This window comes from Pholis gunnellus (assembly GCF_910591455.1).
Source record: "Pholis gunnellus genome assembly, chromosome: 11".
Lineage (NCBI taxonomy): Eukaryota > Metazoa > Chordata > Actinopteri > Perciformes > Pholidae > Pholis > Pholis gunnellus.
The window spans coordinates 1927512-1947120 of record NC_136538.1 but is presented as its reverse complement, the minus strand read 5'-3'; the positions used below and the strand labels follow the sequence as shown (position 1 = coordinate 1947120).

Genomic DNA, 19609 nt, shown 5'->3' with positions numbered 1-19609 from the left:
GCATAAATATTCACCAGAATGGGCTGAATTGAAGCAGTGGCAATGCCTCCCGCTATCCCTGCCAGAAAGCAGTCGCGTTGTTACTTCAGTCAAACAGTATAACCAGCTTAGAAAAGCTTCCTGGGTTTAGTCCAATCCGATCACGGCTCATTTGTGAACAGTCTCACAGGCGCATCCTGCCTCCATTATACAACCACAACTGGTTGTATTCAAGACCCTTTTGATGAGAATTTATCATTGTTATTGGGTTAAAGAAAATTGACACATCTACCGCAGTTGATCGACAAGTCGACTACTTTTTGGGAGTAGTAGATGACTACTAAAATGCAGCTGTTGTGAATGACCTTGTAGATCCTCAAGCATTTATAATCATGTTTGGCTGACCTGAGACGAGCTGCTTCATCAGGGATACCAAGGCAGATCTCTCGGTCGAATCGTCCAGCTCTGCGGAGGGCAGGGTCCAGGGAGTCTGGCCTGTTGGTGGCACCGATGACCATGACCTGAGCTGTCACCGTCAGACTGTTCAAGTCTGTCAGGAGGCAAACACCAGTAAAATATAATTTCACCTGTGGAAGTCAAAACTATTTATTTTTTCTTGACAATCGCTTCATCTTTTGTATAATATGGAATATCCAGCAGAGCCTCAATCGGCATAATTTAGTGGTATCAGATTTGGGTTGAGTGACAGTGAGGCAATGGTGGTAGTTAAATCTTTATCTGTGTATTGGATAATTCAGGTGACATATAACATATCCTTGTATATTTTATGCCATTCTTCTTACATGGCATCTGTTTACACGTGCCAAAAATTGCACATGCAGCTCTTTACCAGACAAGTTTAATATGTTGCACTAATTCCATTCTGAACAAAAACAGATGCGTTTTCCTTGTCCGTTTGTTATAAAAGATTCAAACATGAGTGGAAGAATTACAGGGGAAGGGTTCCTGTGAAGTATGCCTGAAATGTCATGTTATAACATTTATTTTTACAATCAACACTTGAAAGGATGAAGGCACTTGTACAAAATGTAAACCATACTTTGGTGTTTAGTCATTACATCTTCAAGGAGGACAGACAATGACATCAACATTTCATTCATGTTAAATTTATGAGGGATTAATATCTTTCCCGAAAATTAGACAGGTAATACACTTATAGAAATAGAAGGTATAACTTCAGCTACAGCCAAAACGCATTGGCCATATTTCAAGTAACACTAAATGCATTACCCTATGGGTTCCGAGCCTTTGACTGCTTTAAAGTATTTTTTGTTGGTTGATAATTATTAAAGGCAAAAGTAAATAACGCCATCTGTTAGTCAACATTAGAATGAGCTGTGGTATCCTATGTTTTGCTGAGATTTGGTTGGATACTTGAGTCCCAGTGGACAGCGTCGTTCAACCAGTTGACTCTTTTTCTCAGTGTCGATCTGACAGAGCAGAGACTGTGCTGGAAGGGAGGGAGGCAGCGTATGCTTATGAATAATGCATAAACTTGACAGGGAAATCAGAACTAAACCATTAGCTGCTGTTCCTTGTGTGTAAATGGGCACAGCATCTTTCAGCAGCAGCTTTGCAGCTCTGCTCTGTTCGCCTTTCAGAGAATGTACCTAAATTCATATTTTCCTTATTATTGATATATTATTTCATTGACCAGCAACCCATCCACTATTTGACAGAATGTTAACTTTTATGACCAGACAGAAGCTCAATGCCAGGTGGCAGTTACTCAAAAGCTGAAATATCACCTTGTCTAGTCTTTCATGCGCGTCTGCTTGTTACAGTAAGCATGACATTTCCACAAGGTATTTACATGTCACTCTGTATCGTACCGTCCATGCAAGTTAGAAGCTGGGCTACAATCCTCCTCTCCATGTCTTTAGAAGCCACCTCTCTCTTAGGGGTGATGGAATCTATTTCATCTATGAACAGAATACATGGGGCAGAGTTCTGCAAGGAAAAGAAAAATCAAAGTTCAGAGAGAAAGACATGGTATACATATTATCAATTCAAAATACCTGTTATACAGTATCGGCAGTACCAAATGAACATTACTTGGGTATATGGTTAGATGTGCTGACCATACCTCCTCCAGTCCCTAGTCTTTTGTTGAGAAATCTAGATTGATATTAAAGAAACCACTACTAACCAAAGCCAGGTCAAACAGCTCTCTGAGTTTCTGTTCAGACTCTCCGGACACTCCAGACACCAGCTCCGGAGCAGACACCTTCAACATGGGTAGCTGCAGCTCCTGAAACACAAAATCATAAAATAACTTTATTTAAATTCATGTGAACAAGTACACATTACATTACAGTCATTTAGCAGACACTTTTATCCAAAGCGACTTACAATTCAGATTCTATCACATTTCTAAACCGTAGGCACAGCTACGGGAGCAATTTTGGGGTTAAGTGTCTTGCTCAAGGACACATCGATATGCGACTAGCGGAGCCGGGGATCGAACCGCCGATCCTCTGATAGAAGGCCTGCTCTCCACTTAGCCAGTCGCCTCCAACAACAAAATGAAGCTAGCGTAAATTCATGCAGGACACAGAAGTTATACGCCCCAGCTGTAACCAGCTGACAGCCAGCCGACTGAATCATAGCTTCCAATCGGCCACGCACCAATCACAGCCCACTCTCACTTCACAGAGGTTTATTTAAATATGGCTTCCTTCTCACTGATTCATTCTACATCTACGCTGCTACAGACCACACTGCTGGCGAAGCTTCGCCTCCTCCGCCCCAGCCTCCACCTCTTTGTTAGTTCATCTTCTGGCAAAAAAATGAAATGTATTTAAAAAATGTACCTCTGTCCTGTAAACCCAGGGGGGTTAATGCTCGTGCTCCCGGTCTTAGCTCAGTAGCCGCTGGCTAATCCGGGGAGCATTCAAAGAGCGGAGCCATTATCGCCAAGTTTAACTGTATTCCATTTGTTGCAATAACTGGTTAAAATCTATAACGAGAGTGTTCCTGACTGAAGTAGCAGTTTTAGCGGTTATTTCTTAGGCCAAAACTGTTTCAAGAATATAGCACTCTTTACCTGAACCAAACATCAAAACCAAAATCTGACTTTAAAGGATTAAGCCTCATGTTCATGTGCAGCATATCTCTCCACTCGTCCTCTGAGGCTCAGGATCATGAGTTTAGCGACTTCATTTGACATGATGCAAACTGTGTAATACGTTTGCTCTTAATACTACAACAATTAAATGCTCAGACAAAATAATAAAATAATTATTCAACTATAGCTATTTTTGTCTAAAAGCTTTTTGGGTGTTATCTATAGCAGAGGTCTTCAACAGGGGGGTTTTCACAAATTGAAATGTCTTTAAATACACATTAACATGAATCCAACATTTTGTAGCGAATGGATAAATGGAGGCAGAAGATGTTATCTTTCAGACAGAAATGCACACATTCAACGAAACACAGGAGCCTCTCTCAAGCTGGGCAGCGGTTCACTCACAGCGCGAGACTAGCCTGGTCCTGTCCCTCCAAGCCTCCTGCACACAAAGAGGAGGACCCGCCCCTATCGCTGCTGTGCCAATCACAAGGCCGCATGTTACATGCTGGCTCTGTCAGGTTCCCCGTGACTGAGCGAGAGCCTATTCAGTCCCCAGCTAACTAAGATCCCAGACACAAGGACGCACGCTGCAATATTATTTGAAAAGAGGATACCTTTTTTTATTTTATTAAACGACATTTACCCACAAATCTTTGTGCAATCATATTTGCAAGATATACCTGGCTAAAACACTGCAGCGCCTATCCACAACTACTGAGGCCAGTATATTATTATGTGTTTGGACATTGTTATGAGTGAAAATGGATCGTTTTGTAACTCGACCAAAAACCATGAATCTGTTCATTATTTTAATAGTTCAGTATTGTATGCAAGATTTCTTTACAAACTCAAAAATGTACTGTATAAACTAAGAAATGCTTGAAGATTCAACTTTCCTGAGAATCATAAACTAATATTTAGTTGCATAACCACGGTTTCTGATAACTGCTTCACATCTGTGGTACATGGAGTCGACCAACTTCTGGCACCGGTCAACAGGTATTGCAGCCCAGGACAATTGTACTACGTTCCACAATTCCTCTGCATTTCTTGGTTTTGCCTCTCCATTACTTGAATTCTGTTTGTCTGGAACCATGATTTTGCTCGCTTGCTGGTGTGTTTGGGGTCATTGTCTTGTTGAAACACCCATTTCAAGGGCATTTCCTCTTCAGCATACGGCAACATGACTTCTTCCAGTATTCTGATGTACTCAAACTGATCCATGATCCCTGGTATGCGATAAATAGGACCAACACCATAGTACGAGAAACATCCCCATATCATGATGCTTGCACCACCATGCTTCACAGTCTTCACTGTGTACTGTGGCTTGAATTCAGTGTTTGCAGGACGTCTGACAAACTGTCTGTGGCCCTTAGACCCAAAAAGAACAATCTTACTCTCATCAGTCCACAAAATATTACGCCATTTATTTTTAGGCCAGTCAATGTGTTCTTTGGCAAATTGTAACTGCTTCAGCACATGTCTTTTTTTTAACAATGGGACTTTGCGGGGGCTTCTTGCTGGTAGCTTGGCTTCACGTAGACGTCGTCTGATTGTTACAGTACTCACAGGCAACCTTAGATCTTCTTTGATCCTCCTGGAGCTGATCATTGGCTGAGCCTTTGCCATTTTGGTTATTCTCCGATCCATTCGAATAGTCGTTTTTCTTTTTCTTCCTCGCCTTTCTGGTTTTGGCTGCCATTTTAAAGCGTTTGATATCATTTTAGCTGAACAGCCTATCATTTTCTGTACTTCTTTATAGGTTTTCCCCTCTTTTATTAATTTCTTAATCAAAGAACGCTCTTCTTCTGAACAGTGTCTTGAACGACCCATTTGACTCTGTTTTTCAAGGACAAATGCACAGCCAGCATATGCAGCGTCAGTTGCCTTGATGCTTAAATAAGGGCCACCTGTTTAACACCTATTTTTTTCACATAATCAATGACCTCACTAATTGAACTCGGCACTGCTATTTTTTTTAACATGCCCCTTTCAGTAAATGATTCAGTTTCACAGAATCAGCAGCATGCACGTCATGCCTGTTGGGTCTGTTGGTTTTCTATACCTTTACTAAGCCTTCTAGAAACTTACTTGCAGTGTAGAAGTTGAAATTCTTACAAAAACAGTGATTTATCTTGCTAGTGATGTGGGACTGCTATTATTTTGAACACAACTGTACATACATACATACATACATACATACATACATACATACATACATACATACATACATACATACATACATACATACATACATACATACATACATACATACATACATACATACATACATACATACATACATACATACATACATACATACATACATACTGAATTGGGTGTGTGGATGGTCAGGATGGTGGATTCATATGTGTGGACATGCCTGATGTATTGTCGTTGTCGTGTGTCTCTCTTTAAACAACGCCTACATACCATAACGGTTTTGTCCACCACCCTTATCCATCATTATAAGTTACAGGTAGGGTTCTCACGATACCAAAATTATGACTTCGATACGATACCTGCTATAATATACTGATACCCGATACTTACGATACGATGCCAGAATTCGATACAATACCACACATACGATACGATACTGGTATATTTATCTGTAATAGTAATAAATAAAACATCTGTATGGTTCCCTTTTTTACCAGCTTGTTCCTGCCCAGCTTTTTGAACACTTAACAAATGGCATTAATATTAGTATTAGCCTACAGCAAGATATTAATGAAAACTACCTGTCGTTCTTTGAACTCTTTGAACAGTTGGGGGTGTCTGTCTGAAAGGTCCTTTGCCATGTTTGACGTGTTGCCTCCCTTGGTCTGTGTGGCTTTGAAACAAGTTTTGCAGACGGGTCTCTGTATGTCAGTGGGCTTTCCTTCACTGTCTGCAATGTAGCCAAAGTACTTCCAGATTTCACTTCTGGCATCTTTTTACCCAACAAGCCGAGGACGGTCAGCAAAAGCACTTGATGCCATGTCTCCCCTGCGATCACTGGCTGTGAGTGAGCGCTGTCTGTTGCGTGTGTGAGCTCTGGGCAGCCCCGCCCCGTTGCAGTCAATGCGTGCAGGCAGCATGACAGGAAGCGGAACAGTGAGTGCGCTCTGATCGCGCGCTATAAGTATCGATACTAAAAATATGCAAAATCGTATGGTTTTTATCGTACGGGTACCGCGGTACCTTTTTAGTATCGATACACCGTGCAACATTACACATTACTGCTTTATATCTGTTCACTGACACTCTGCATTGATATTCGGGAACTTGTTACTTGAAAAGGAACAGCAGCAGTAAAACTATTACACACTATGATGATTAAACTGTAAAAAAATAAAATACTCAATTTATCCGCGGTTCACAAGTGATCCGAACCGATCCGTGATACCATTAGTAAATATTAGTGCTGGGCAAGTTAACGCGTTAATTAATTAACGCTATAATTTGAACTGCTACTGTGTAAAGGGAATACTGATGTTAAAAAGCACCTTATTTGTTTAAAGTGGTTGCAAACCAAATGTTATTGTACTTTTGTTCATATAGCAGTACTTTTAAAATAAAAGTGCGCAATACACTACTTTTGAATTCATTATTGAACTTTGCCATAACAATGCGATTAATCGCGATACAAAATTGTAATCGTTGCTCAGCACTAGTAAATATACAAACACACCACTTTATCTCTACAATGTTTCAGAAGGAGTGTTATTGGAGTATTAAAGGTCTACTATAGAAAATGCATAGCCCAAGTATAATCATATAACAATAAAATCACAACTGACTCAGCACACCAGAATCAAATCTAATTGTTCATTCACACACACTCACACACCGATGGCACTGCCTTCGGCAGCATTTTGGGGAATACTATCTTGCACAAGGACACTTCGGACAGGTGGACTGGAGGAGCCAGAAATCAAACTGTCGATCTTTTGGTTAATGGACAACCTTCTCTACCGAGCTCATACCGTGAAAGCGCCAGAATCTTAAAAAATACTGGAATAAAACTTTGGTCATAACACCCAGCATTACACACGAGACATTGGAACAAAGGGAAGCTAAGAATTACCATTGTAGACCATTTCTAGCTTCATGATCTCACGAGAAAGGTGTCCATAAGCACTGAGGAACACTATTCCCCAAGCATTTTCCTGTACTCACCCCAGCCACAGCCTGAGCCAGCAGAGTCTTTCCACAGCCAGGAGGTCCATGAAGAAGGAAGCCCCTTGGAGGAACCATTCCCAGCTGCTGGTACACCTCTGGGTGACGCATGTGGATCAGCAGCCTACACACCTCCTGTAACAATGTAAAATGATTGCAAGTTAAAACACTACAAATGTATAATATAACATGCTCAACCCTGCCAAATTACAGCCTCACTGTGTAGGATTCAAAAACTTACAATTTTAGTGACCATGCAGTGCAGCCACCCCCCATTTTACTGTAGAAGAACATTTGGCACAGCATCAAACAAAGCAGCAAGGTCAAAGGTACTTACTGTTAACGTCTCTTCATTACCTCCTACATCTTCAAACTTCAGAGTGGGATACTGCAGCTCTGGTGACTTTGATTTTGCTGAGAAATCATGTATAAAGAAAGAAATACATTGAATGCAAAATAGTTGTCACAGCCATCACAGTGGACTGTGGTAATTAAAAATATCTGTAAACTAATTGATAAGACTATCAATCAATTCAACAAACTAAATAAATACACCCTACACATGAAACTAAATAACAAATATATTCATCAATTATTAAAACAGTTGTTAGTTACAGCTGTACAGGGAATACTTCAAAAGCTCAACGCACCGTTATGTGGTGTTCAACAGTAGGTAAATAATCTATACTTTATAGTTAGACTGGCAAACTAGACATGGTGGTACCTTTCTTATTCAGGATTCTAGACTCTGTAGTTTCAGTGGATGTCTTCATCTTTTTTTTTGACTTTTTGTGAGATTTCTCAGGCTCCAGCATGGACACATCTGTCTGCTGGTGACAAAAAATATATGGCAGTAAGTGCATGTGTCAAACAATGTCAGCTGCCTACATGTCACTGGCAATAAACCTTGATTGAGCCAAATTAACTTTACAATCCTGAATGACAAATACAGCAGATTAACCTCCATGTTGATCTCATCCGAATGAAATGTTTATGTTGAACGCTGGGTATTCAGATCAGCTGACAAATGTAACAAGCTTTACATTACCTGCATCAAATCTACTCAACAACTGCATCTATTTCATAACAAGCTCCGTATTTCACTAATTTCGCATTTGAGGCAGAGAGAGGGATAAGTTAATTTAACGAAGGGCAGATGTAATAGTAAAATATGTGTTAGCAGTGGTGTAGTGGAAGGTATACCCAGGTGTACAGGGTATACCCACTTATTTTTTACAGTAAACCCACCCAATAAAAACATTGGAACCTACCCATCTAGCCAATAGCACACCCATCTCATCAACACCCCTGTGTATATGTTACATATATAGCAGGGGTCACTAATAGGCGGGCCGTGGTCCAGACCCAGATGCTGTCCTATCCGGACCCGGATGTAAAACTGATGAATAATTGAGAATTATACATTTTGGCAGAGCGCTTCTATTTTAACCTGCACAGCTTTTCTAGCCTTTACGGCACTCGGTCAGCTGTCCAGGAAATACACAGACTAATTACATGCATTGTAAATCATCTCACGTGATGCTACTCAGCCAATCGAATATCTGTATTCTGAAACACATCTTGAGCCGAGTGAGATTTACACAGACAGGGGAGAGACGGGTCACGAGAGAGAGAGAGAGCAGTGGGAGAAGTAAGTCGGAGAAGCAATTTCACACGGCGTGCTCTTAACAAGAGAAAAGTGGACCATGAAAACAGAGCCTTTAACAAAGAATGGACAGACTCCTATTTGTTCATTCTTCCTGCTGGTGCTACAAAACCACTCTGTTTCATATGTTCATATACCGTGGCCATTATTGAAAGCGCCAATGTGAAACGCCACTACGAGACCAAACATGAATCTTTTGAGCAAACATACCCACTCCAGTCTGAACTGAGGGCAAGATGTTGAGATGTGTAGATGTGTATAAAGTTGACTGAGACCGTTATGATGTGAAATGGATTTAACAAAAGAGGACGAGGTTAACACCAGCCACACTTTCCTTTTCATTCATTTTTCTAAAATAAAGCACTTTCTTTTAAAATGCAAGCTTTTCAAAAATGTTTGTGTATTTTATTTTTAGATGGAGCCCTTATTTTACTTGAAATGAGAAGAACATGTATTTATGTATTTCTATGTATTATTTATAATCCATCCAGTTAAATTTAAAAACTGAGAATAATAATTGTTAAAATAATTCACTGCTAATTAGAAAAAGCTCTCGTGTAAGTATCATGAAATTCCAACATTGAATACGTGTTTCCTGAACTAAATCTTACTCTCAAGGCCATCGTGGGCTTATGGTGAGAATATCAGGTCAAATGTACAGGTTTCTGCTTTAACAGTCCATACAACTGTTACAACATAGAGGTCACCTTGTCTCAGCACTGATCTGTCAATCATTATTAACAAGCACAGCCAGCAAAGAGCAGCAGGGCCTGACCAATATATCAGCATGGCTGGTATTATCGTGATATATTGGTATCAACAGATAAGTCTTACAACTGATGGCATGACCACCAAAACAGTTATTACCTACTTAGTTACAATGTCAGCATGTTAACTGTGTTGTTAAGTGCACAATCATGCCCTCCAGTAAAACATACATTTGTTGCTGTATTAGTTGGCTCCTCTTCACACAGGTCGATAAGGATGTTGCTCTTCTCTGGCCCTCTGCCTCGATCAATAAACCAGCCTCCCGTGGAAACCAGCGTCCCTGAACTAGGAGGGAGGTTGGCTGTGCTGGCAGGACAGCTGGCAGCAGGCTGATCTCTCCTAGGTGAGCAGTTGCTGGAGTCAGGGTGACCCTTCCGGTAGAGAGATGCAAGAGAGCTGTTCATGTGGTTGGTGGGCTGTGAATGGAAAAAATCAGAAACAAGGAAAGGTTAGATGTCACTGTCAAAATGGACTGTGCCAGCTTTGCCAAATGGGAAATGTTAAACGTTCCAGAGGCATAAAATGATCATATGAGGAAAATTATCTTTTGTAATTCATAACCACTTGAACAAATAGGCGTAAACGTTTTTTTAGACCTACAGGTGTATTTTATTTTTTAAAAGCAAGCTGACATAGCTACAATGTATGGATGTGTGGAAGGAGGTATGTCTCTGTGAGTCTGACAATTTTTGTAATAGTCTACTATTAGAAAAGTAAATTACAAGACAGCACGACAGTAAACCTGTTCATATTCTGCATGGAAACTAAGGCCATAAGCTAAGCTAATGAAACAAAAAACTGGGCTTATTGATGTATTCAAAGCTATATCTTTTGCACGCGCCCTTCGAATGTGTGGAGCAGTCGTATTTGTGAGTCACCTCCATCAACGCAGACGTACCATTCATTCAGAAATTAATTGAAACGAGGAATCGCAGACTAAAGCCAACAACTAATTATAAGTATCATAAAATGGTCATATTGTCATATATTATGGCATTTTTGACTATTGATTGTAAAGAGGGCAAAATTATTGAACAAATACAATAATAATCGTACATCTGGCAACGCTGGGATGTGCAGATAATATTAAGTAGCAGTCCAGCATTTGAGAAATGTGCTTGTTAGCCATCTTGCCCAGGGTCAGATGACAGGATGGATTTCAATTTCATCTCTATGCGTCCAGTACAGAGAGGATATGTTTAGCCTACCGTAGCAGAAAACTAGGAAGAGAGGGAAATTGCGATCCTAGCTCTATCAAAAGAGTTAATATACATATTTCAAACCCGTCATAACTTAAGCATAAGTAAGCAAGACGTAAAGGTAATCACCTATCTAATCCATCAATGTTATATAGCACGCACGTGTTGTGTGTGTGCTTGTACGCTCCCCCATCAGAAATTGACATTTTTATCCAGTATTAAGCCACATCTTACGCTACACTTTTAGATCCTGGTTGTTTTAATCTAGGCGTACCTTATTAGCTAACACGCACTAGACATTTTAAGTTTAACATTCCCCAGACCAGACAGCCTGCCAAGGCTTGCTTTTAGCTATGGAGCTAGCTAACGCTAATGTTGGGGTCTGACCAGTGGCGGCTGGCCAATAGAGGGCCATGGAGCCTGGCCCCACCTTGAGCCACAAAAAAAAATATATATGGGCCAAATCCCAATGTCCCCCCTAAACCCTCAAACCCTGAACCCTCAAGGACTTACTGACGTCACCTGGTGAGTGGTTGAGTGTGAGAGGCTGTGAGGGCTTGAGATGGTGTAAATAGGAACGGGACAGCACTTTGCTGCAACATATCACGTTACCATGAAAACGACAACAAATATGATGTATAATTGTGTGTATTTATTTTATACTTTGTACTCCCTGATTTGAACGTCTTCAGGCTCTTTCCTCACAAGATAAGTAACTTCATATAATCTATTTACTCGTTTTTGTCAAAACAGATTCAATGACTAAATCAAATATTTGATGAATAAATAAATAAATATTTTCTGATTTCATGTTTATTTTTTGTTCCATCTTTACCCCTTAATGTTTCTGTGTAAATGTAATACTCCAGAGTGAACACACTGAGCCGTCCTCTTTGTTTACCTTTTTGTTTATGTCTCCATGCGTCCACTGGTTACCCCGTGTTTAACGTCACATTGCAATGATTTGTGGCTAATTCCCGTAGGCTACTATGCTGACTTACGGAAAGGGTTCATAAAGGGCTCAAAATGTCTGCGAGAGAGCCCTCAAACACTCGATGATTTGACAGTGGGACATCCCCAAACCCTCACGGACTTCGCAGGAGTGCGTCTCAAAGTCCGTGAGTCCGTAAGGGGGACATTGGGATTTGGCCATGCTTTTCCTGCTCGTCCTCTCCGCCTGTGTGAACGCACAGCTAGGGGGGCCAAACGAATTTGGCCCAAAAGAGGCGGGTCTATGAAGCAGTTTAGCCAATTGCTGATTAAAGATATAAATGAGTGACATACAATTTAGCCAATCAACGTTCCCGCGCATTCTCGTGAGGAGAAGTCTCTACAGGCGAGCGTGAGCGCCAGCACTACTCCTCCAAGACCCGTTTGAGAGGAGAACTTTGGCGGAAAAACTTCAGGCCAAAGAGCTGATCCCAGATCAGCCTGACCTCACAATCAGACAGCAGACCAGCGGGAAAGGGAAGCCGTACATGCGAAGCTTCTCTAGTAGCTGTGCACCAGACAGGTTTGGCTAGCTGAATGCAGTCATGCTAATAAGTTATTTAGCTTTTTAAAACAAGGGGGACAGATCCAGCACGGACAGTTAGGGAGTGAGGGATGAGGAGGGAAGGAGACATGAGAACACTAGGGCACACATGGAGAACTCTGTCAAGCTACATATTAGGCAAAGTGAACATCTTTTCTTCTACATAGTTTCATGACAACTTGGTCATGGAGGCATCAACATTTAATTGAGATGGTAAATTAACAGTGAAAACTCATCATAGCTTATATCTATATATGTATGTGTGTATTTTATATTATACTGATTATTATACTGTGTATATATATATATGGCGGGCCATCAGGGCCTGCAAAGCCTTCTCTGCTGGCCTAAACAGAATCACAAAGTTATAGCTATTTTATAATTTAATATTTTTTCTTAAATACATTTAATTTTTTCTTATATGTATTATAATTTATAAAAATATTTTTCCCATTATCTTATTTTCTCATTGCACAGCTACTGTCTTCCTCAGTTGCTCTGCTTCCAGTGCAGCTTGTTTTAAGTAGAGCTTTTATCCAATCAGATTTCACCTCTGTGTCTCTAGGTAGAAGAGAGGCCCCAGGCCTGCAGACTCACCAGTGAATCCATGTGCAGTTTAAGTGAATGGGGATGATATTTTTGATTGGCATAGTCTTCAACCAATCAGATCTTTAGTTTGAGATTCATGGACGCACCAGAGCGGTGTGCAGGCCTACAGTTATGTCAGCATTACTGCAGCTCAGAGTCCAGATGTCTCTCTGCCGCAAGGTGCATAGTGTGCTGTGATTGGTCAGTGGGCGGGCACGTGACTATGTGCCCGCGAAACATATGCTTGCTAGCAGAGCTTTGGTTGTTGCAGACAGAGTTCAAGTGGATATATATGAAAGACATTTTACCTAGCTTTGTTTTTTTAATATCAAATGGCGGAAGGAGGAGGAGAAACAGATTTAGTGGCGGAGTTACTGGGAACACTTTTCTCAAGGACATTTCTGAACAAACTGGACAGTAAGAAATGACCCCACAGCTAGCAGCCCTGACCCAGCCAGGAAAAGGATTTGTATGCAGCGTCGGAGAAGCGTTGCACATGTTATGACTGGGAATATGTTTCATTTTAACTGAGCGTCGGTACTTTTGGAGAGACTCGAGTGGATCTACAACTCAACGACCACGTTCGCAGGGAAACAGCTCCACAACCGCGGCCCGCCCTTCGTCGGTCCACGGCCAAAGACGACCACCGAACGGCGGCGGAAGACAACCGAACGGCGGTCGAAGACGACGACCGACCAGCGGCGGAAGACCGACGACAACCGGCGAAATACAACTGGGGAGGCTCGACTGGCGTCGATGAATCGAGAAGGACTTCTTACTGGAACTGATGTACTGGGATTAAACTCTTTGTCAACAAAGAAAGGAGGATAGACAGCATTTGGTAAGTGAAGTTCGTTTGTTTACCTCTACAGTTACTACTGTTCATTTGTCTATCGTGGCGTTTATGAATAATATTTGAATGGCTCGTGCTCGTGTGGTGGAATGCGTGGATCCGCTGCAGGTCTGCTGGATTGATTTGTTGCTTTGTTGTCATATGAATATATGCGACTGCTCTTGTGAGTTTGTCATTGTGTTAATTACATTGATTTGGACTATATTGTCCGTTAATGATGCAGCGTCCCGTCATGCTCGTATTCATGTATCTGCACTCTGCATTTGCGTTTTGTATGCTAGGTGTTGAACTTCATGTAACATTTTATTTCATTTGTCAAATGTTGCAGTGTTATGTGAATATGCGGCTTTTACACGAAACAAATAATAACCCGTAGCTGTGACGTCATAATGAGGTTATTAGAAGTGTAGAACAGCACTGAAGGCCCAGGTATAAAATCCACGGTCCGCCACTGATATATATATATATATATATATATATATATATATATATATATATATATATAGATGTATATATATATTAGAGCTGTGAAAAATAACACGTTAACGCGTTATGATTAAATTACAGGATTAATTCTTTATTTTTTTTTAACGCATTTAACGTATGCGCAGAATGAGCTTCCAATTAGTGCTAGGCGGTATGACCAAAAATGTATATCACGGTATTTTGCCTAACTCTAGCGGTACCACAGTATATCACGGTATTCTCTTCGAACTCATACACCTCACCACAAGTGTGCGGAAAAGAAACACTTTTATCTTTTCGCAGCACTGATTTGTGAATGCGGTCTTTTTAGCAAATTAAATTGTTAAAATCGACCAGAGATATTTGACTTTCACATATAGATTCTTATGAGATCTGCTCTATGATGTCTTTCCTCATCTCTCCTCCCTGTGTCACGGTGTGGGTACATCTCACTGGAGTAAGGAAACGTATCAGAATACCCTTATTTGATTGGCTAAACTGCATCACGTGACGTGATTTACAACACATTGGCCTGTGTTTTTCCTGCACCGCTGAACAAGTGCCGTAAATGCTGGAAAGGAGCGTGAATAACTCCGCTGCTTTAAGGCAAAGGCCCGCGACCCACTGAAAACGGGTCCGCGACTACCCACCAGTTGAGAATCTGTTCTACAGGATCGTGATGAGCGGTGAACAGCTGTTTGTGTGGCGTCTCTTCCGGTTTCCTTCACCTACATTCCCCTGGGTCCTAAGCCCCTCCAAGTACAGCTTCTTATCACCCTCTATGTACCAACGTACATTTATAACAAATACCACACATATTACAGTAATCAGCGTTGCATATGTGTCAAACTCTATCGGTGCATCTGTCTATGTTTATCCTGCATCGCTGTTCTGTAATGTAACGTTACTGGAGGACGGAGCCTCTCCCAGCTGTTAGCAGACTGTTGTGCTAGCAGGCGAGTGAGCTGTACCCAGCATGCAGTTCGGCGGTGAAATTTTATAAATGTACAATTATTAGTGTTACAAATTGTTTCTGTGTCACAGACTGTTGTGTTGTGGTGTTTTGCTCTGTTAAAGAGCGTTAGTTGTGGGTTGTTAATCGTTATAAAGTTATGACCATGACTAGGGGTCCGTCTCAATACAGATAAGATAACTAGCTCCACCGCCATAGATTTCAGTAGCAAAAATCATCTTTAGCAGCCAGTTGAAGACTGTCAGCAGTGTTCTGGCTATGCACCGGTATGGCGGTATGTGGAAATTCTTATCGTACAGGAAATAGAAACCGGTATACCGCCCAGCACTACTTCCAATATACCCACAATTGACCGTTCGCCCCCTTAGTTACTGTTGCTACGTCGACAAAACTCCCAGGACTGTCAACCCTAAAGCATGGCGAGGACGGGGACCAGCGCTATATCTGTCAGTGTCAGTGATACTTTTTGGAGTAATATCTCCGCGATATTCTCCGGATCAAGGCAAAAGGGACTGCAATATGCAGTGGAAGGATATATCCAAAACATTAAGATCACGAAGGTGACACAACAATAATCGAAGCAAAAGCATACAGGTCTCAATCCAAACATCTCTAATGCAGTCAGACGTTAGCTGCTATCCAAACAAACTAATGTAACAGACTGTCTCATGTTTGTCCTTTCTGGTGTTGAAGATATGTCCCATCAGCGTTGCCGTAGAGAGGGGGCAATTCCCGCCTCTAGGAAAAGGGACGTAAACGGGAAGACGTTATCGTTTCACCGTAGCACTACCAGCCTAAAGTACCATCTCAGCGCTACGCATGCGTTGGTCGGTGAGGGGAGTTTAAGTGGAATGCGCCAAACCACCCTCACTGAACAATGTAGTTCCCTCACTAAGTCTGCCTGTGACAAGTTGACGAGCACAGTTGCCAAATGGTTTGCAAAAAGCTGTAGACCGATTAATATTGTTGAGGACGAGGGGAAGTTTTGCGAGTGGCAACGGGGGACTCGAGCATCAAAGCACCGCAAAGACGCACAATAATGACAAAAATCGGTAATATGTGATTAATCATGATTAATCCACAGAAACCTGTGATTAATTTGATTAAAATTTGTAATCATTTCACAGCCCTAATATATATATATATATATATATATATATAAATAAAATACTGAATTCCCTGTGAGGGTGACTAAAATAAGATGTTTATCAAAGTGTTATTTACTGCTTTTTTTCGTGTTGGAATAAATGTTAAATATTTAACTGCAAAGTAGTTAGCGTGTTTGATACCTTCATTTTTTTGCATTAATTCATATTGGGATGTTTGCTGAAATTGATTGGATGGCCCTACCTAGAAAATGTTCCACCAGCTGCCACTGGGTCTGACTATGTGCTTGTGGTCCCCATGTGCCGCTGAACAAAGGAAAAGACTTGGGCCTGCTTGTTGAAGATAACAGCAAGCTCCAAGGAACGTTTAACATCTATGTGTGAAATCTTCACCCAAACTCAACGCTGGCCTCCCATTGATCAAGGCAACCTTGCAGTGGACTTACGGTTCTAAGACCGGATGTCACCGAGTTGATAAAACACCAGAGCTCATCTAAATACACCGCCGTTCCCGTCTGACTTGCGTCAGAGAAGGAGGCACGGCTAAGGACTGTTGCTTGTAAAAGAACTTAGGTCAGTCTTAAATTTGCAGGACGAATTTTGTTTTGTAATTTGGATCCTGAGGCAGAGAACTGATAACGCCCCGTTCTCTCCCTGTTAACGTAGACTTTGTGCCGGTTATAAGAAGGTAGAATACCCTTTATTTCCGAGGAAACCGCTCCGCCAACACGGAGGTATTATTGCAGCGCAGCTGAAAGCGCCGCATCTGGGTTTAACCAAGAAAGTCAGAAGGACCACTAAGGAGGACCATGAAGAAGTCATCTCACCGTAAGATGTTTAGCTTGGTGTCTGGGCTTAGTTAGGTAATTGTGTGTTTATTATCTTGTTTGTGTTTTGCTTAAGATTGTTATAACGTGTTGTGTATATGCTCGCGGTATTTCATACTGTTACAACAGTGTTGAGATAGATCAGTCACCGCTAGCAAAGTCGGTAGTTGTTATTTTATCGGTTGAAATATCAGAGCCATGGCTAGCCGAAGCTAACTTCGCTAGTCGGGTCTCTGTGTGATAGAGTAACAATCTCCGTATTTCACCGCTGTGGTGAGGATCTGCTTTGTTTTGAAGGATTTATTTTGTTTTGTTTGCTTTCTCTCTTCTTCTACGAACCCCCCCCCCCCCACCCACCCACCCACCCACACACACACACACACACACACACACACACACACACACACACACACACACACACACACACACACACACACACACACACACACACACACACACACACACACACACACACACACACGTTGAGCTGTCTATTGTCTCTTGCCATGTTGTGGTCTTGCGAGGTGTGGTCACGTGTGACACTACCCCTCTATTTTGATAGTCTGATCCATCTTCAACGTGTAGTCCCACGTGACGCGCCACTGCTAGATTGCATCTGCCATTGTATATATGATAATTTAGTTTTTCATATTTGCAGATAACACAAAAACACGCTGCTTTTTGTTCCCAACACTACGGTGACTGCGGATTCCAGATTTCTACAATCGTCAAACTGAAAACTGAAGCCTAATCTAACCCCCGGCGGTTCAATCTAGCAGCTTTTAGCCATTTAATCAATTAACCTAACCAAGTGTTTTGGCTAAACTTTGCATGGATCATAAATGAGTTTCGTATGTTTTGGACTGTTTTTGGACAACCTGCCTTCTCACTACACTTTGATTGGCCCTCCTTTCTGGATAGTGACGGGGTCCCGAACCAACGCAAACTGAGAAATATACTTGGCTGCAGTGTTTGTTCTCTGTCAAGCCTGGTCCTATCGTTGTTGAGGTATAATCCCGGACTTATTCTCCTTCAGTCCCAGTGTGGTTTTCCCATGTAGGCGAGGACCGCTGCCTCTTTAACAAGATAATTACTACCGCAACCAGTCTACTAGCGTGCTAGCCTGCTTGCTCACTGGCTTGCCAGCCTAGTCTTAGCTGCAATGCTGTAGATTCTCCTTTGGTATTCACCTGCTCTGGCGACCTGACTTAAGGTCGCACAACAAGATCTCCAACCTCGGCTAAATAACATCAGTCTCAGTGAGCATGGTGGGTCCTCATGGGTACTCCATAACTGAACTCCTCACACTCAAACCGCAGTCTTTAACCCCGGAATGCAACATCATCCTGAACTTAAGAGCAATGGGGCTTTTAAGATGACCTTGCTACAGTAATGTTTTTAATTCTACAGCGGAAAACTCCATCTCGTCTGTGGCGTCTCCCTACTTCCTCATTTCGTCATCACAACAAACCCCACGTGAACGTGGCCAATCTGCACACCCTCACAAGATCATCTCAACTAATCTGAATGCAAAACAGCCTAAAAAAAAAAAGCTTGCCCTGTTCAACACCCGATCCCTTAACAATAAAAGTCTCCTCATACATGAATTCATCACGACAATATGCTTGCTCTACTCTGCAATACAGAAACTTGGAACATGGGGAATTGCTGTTATACACCATAAGGGGGCGATCACACCAGATACTTTTTCTAACTAAAATAGTAACTATCCACACTGAGCTGGCCACTGCCAACTCCACCCTCTCTCTGTCCAATACTCCAACTTCTATTATCAACCAGCACCTCTCGGACTTCTCCGCAATCACCCCCCTCTGCCCTTCAGAAGCAAATCTCTGGCATGAAGACTCCCACCTGTGCCTTCCACTTCTGTAAAAACTGTCTCCCAAGAATCAGCCCACTTATCACCACAATAAACTCCTCCCTCTCCACTGGTCAGTTCCCATCTGCACTCAAAGTGGCTGCCGTTACATCCATCCATACGCCTTTACCTGACCCTAACATCCCAAATAACCACTGACCTATATCAAATCTCCATTTTCTCTAAAAAAAAAAATGCTTGAATGCACAATTGAAAACCCACAAATGACATTTATGAACTGTTTAAACCTGGTTTCAGAACACAACATAACACAGAAACTGCCCTCTTAAAAGTCATAAATGACCATCTCCTTACCTCAGACCTCTCAGTACGGTTGTATTTCTTAAGGAAACTCAAGAAGGCACAATTCCTGTGCCAAATTGTCAACTTCTACAGAGAAGCAATAGAAAGCATCCTGACTGGAAACAGTACAAACATGCATGGGATGTGCACGGCCCAGGTCAGGAGAGCTCTACAGCAGGTGATTAAAACCACACAGAACATCATTGGTACC

The 19609-nt window shown here is 41.7% G+C and overlaps 1 protein-coding gene across 2 annotated transcripts in view; it reads right to left on the bottom strand.

The window, feature by feature from the left end:
- The window catches only part of nvl (nuclear VCP like), a 42482-nt gene that overhangs the window by 17725 nt on the left and 5148 nt on the right, over window positions 1-19609 (bottom strand). Inside the window, exons 7-13 of one of the 2 annotated variants that reach the window (XM_079169288.1) lie at window positions 9842-10087; window positions 7962-8067; window positions 7575-7651; window positions 7238-7372; window positions 2150-2251; window positions 1833-1950; window positions 385-529 (exon numbers count right to left, since the gene is read on the bottom strand). In XM_079169288.1, the coding sequence (XP_079025414.1) occupies window positions 385-529; window positions 1833-1950; window positions 2150-2251; window positions 7238-7372; window positions 7575-7651; window positions 7962-8067; window positions 9842-10087 (929 nt within the window). The remainder of the gene's footprint in view (window positions 1-384; window positions 530-1832; window positions 1951-2149; window positions 2252-7237; window positions 7373-7574; window positions 7652-7961; window positions 8068-9841; window positions 10088-19609) is intronic. The other variant, XM_079169289.1, reaches the window with a different exon arrangement.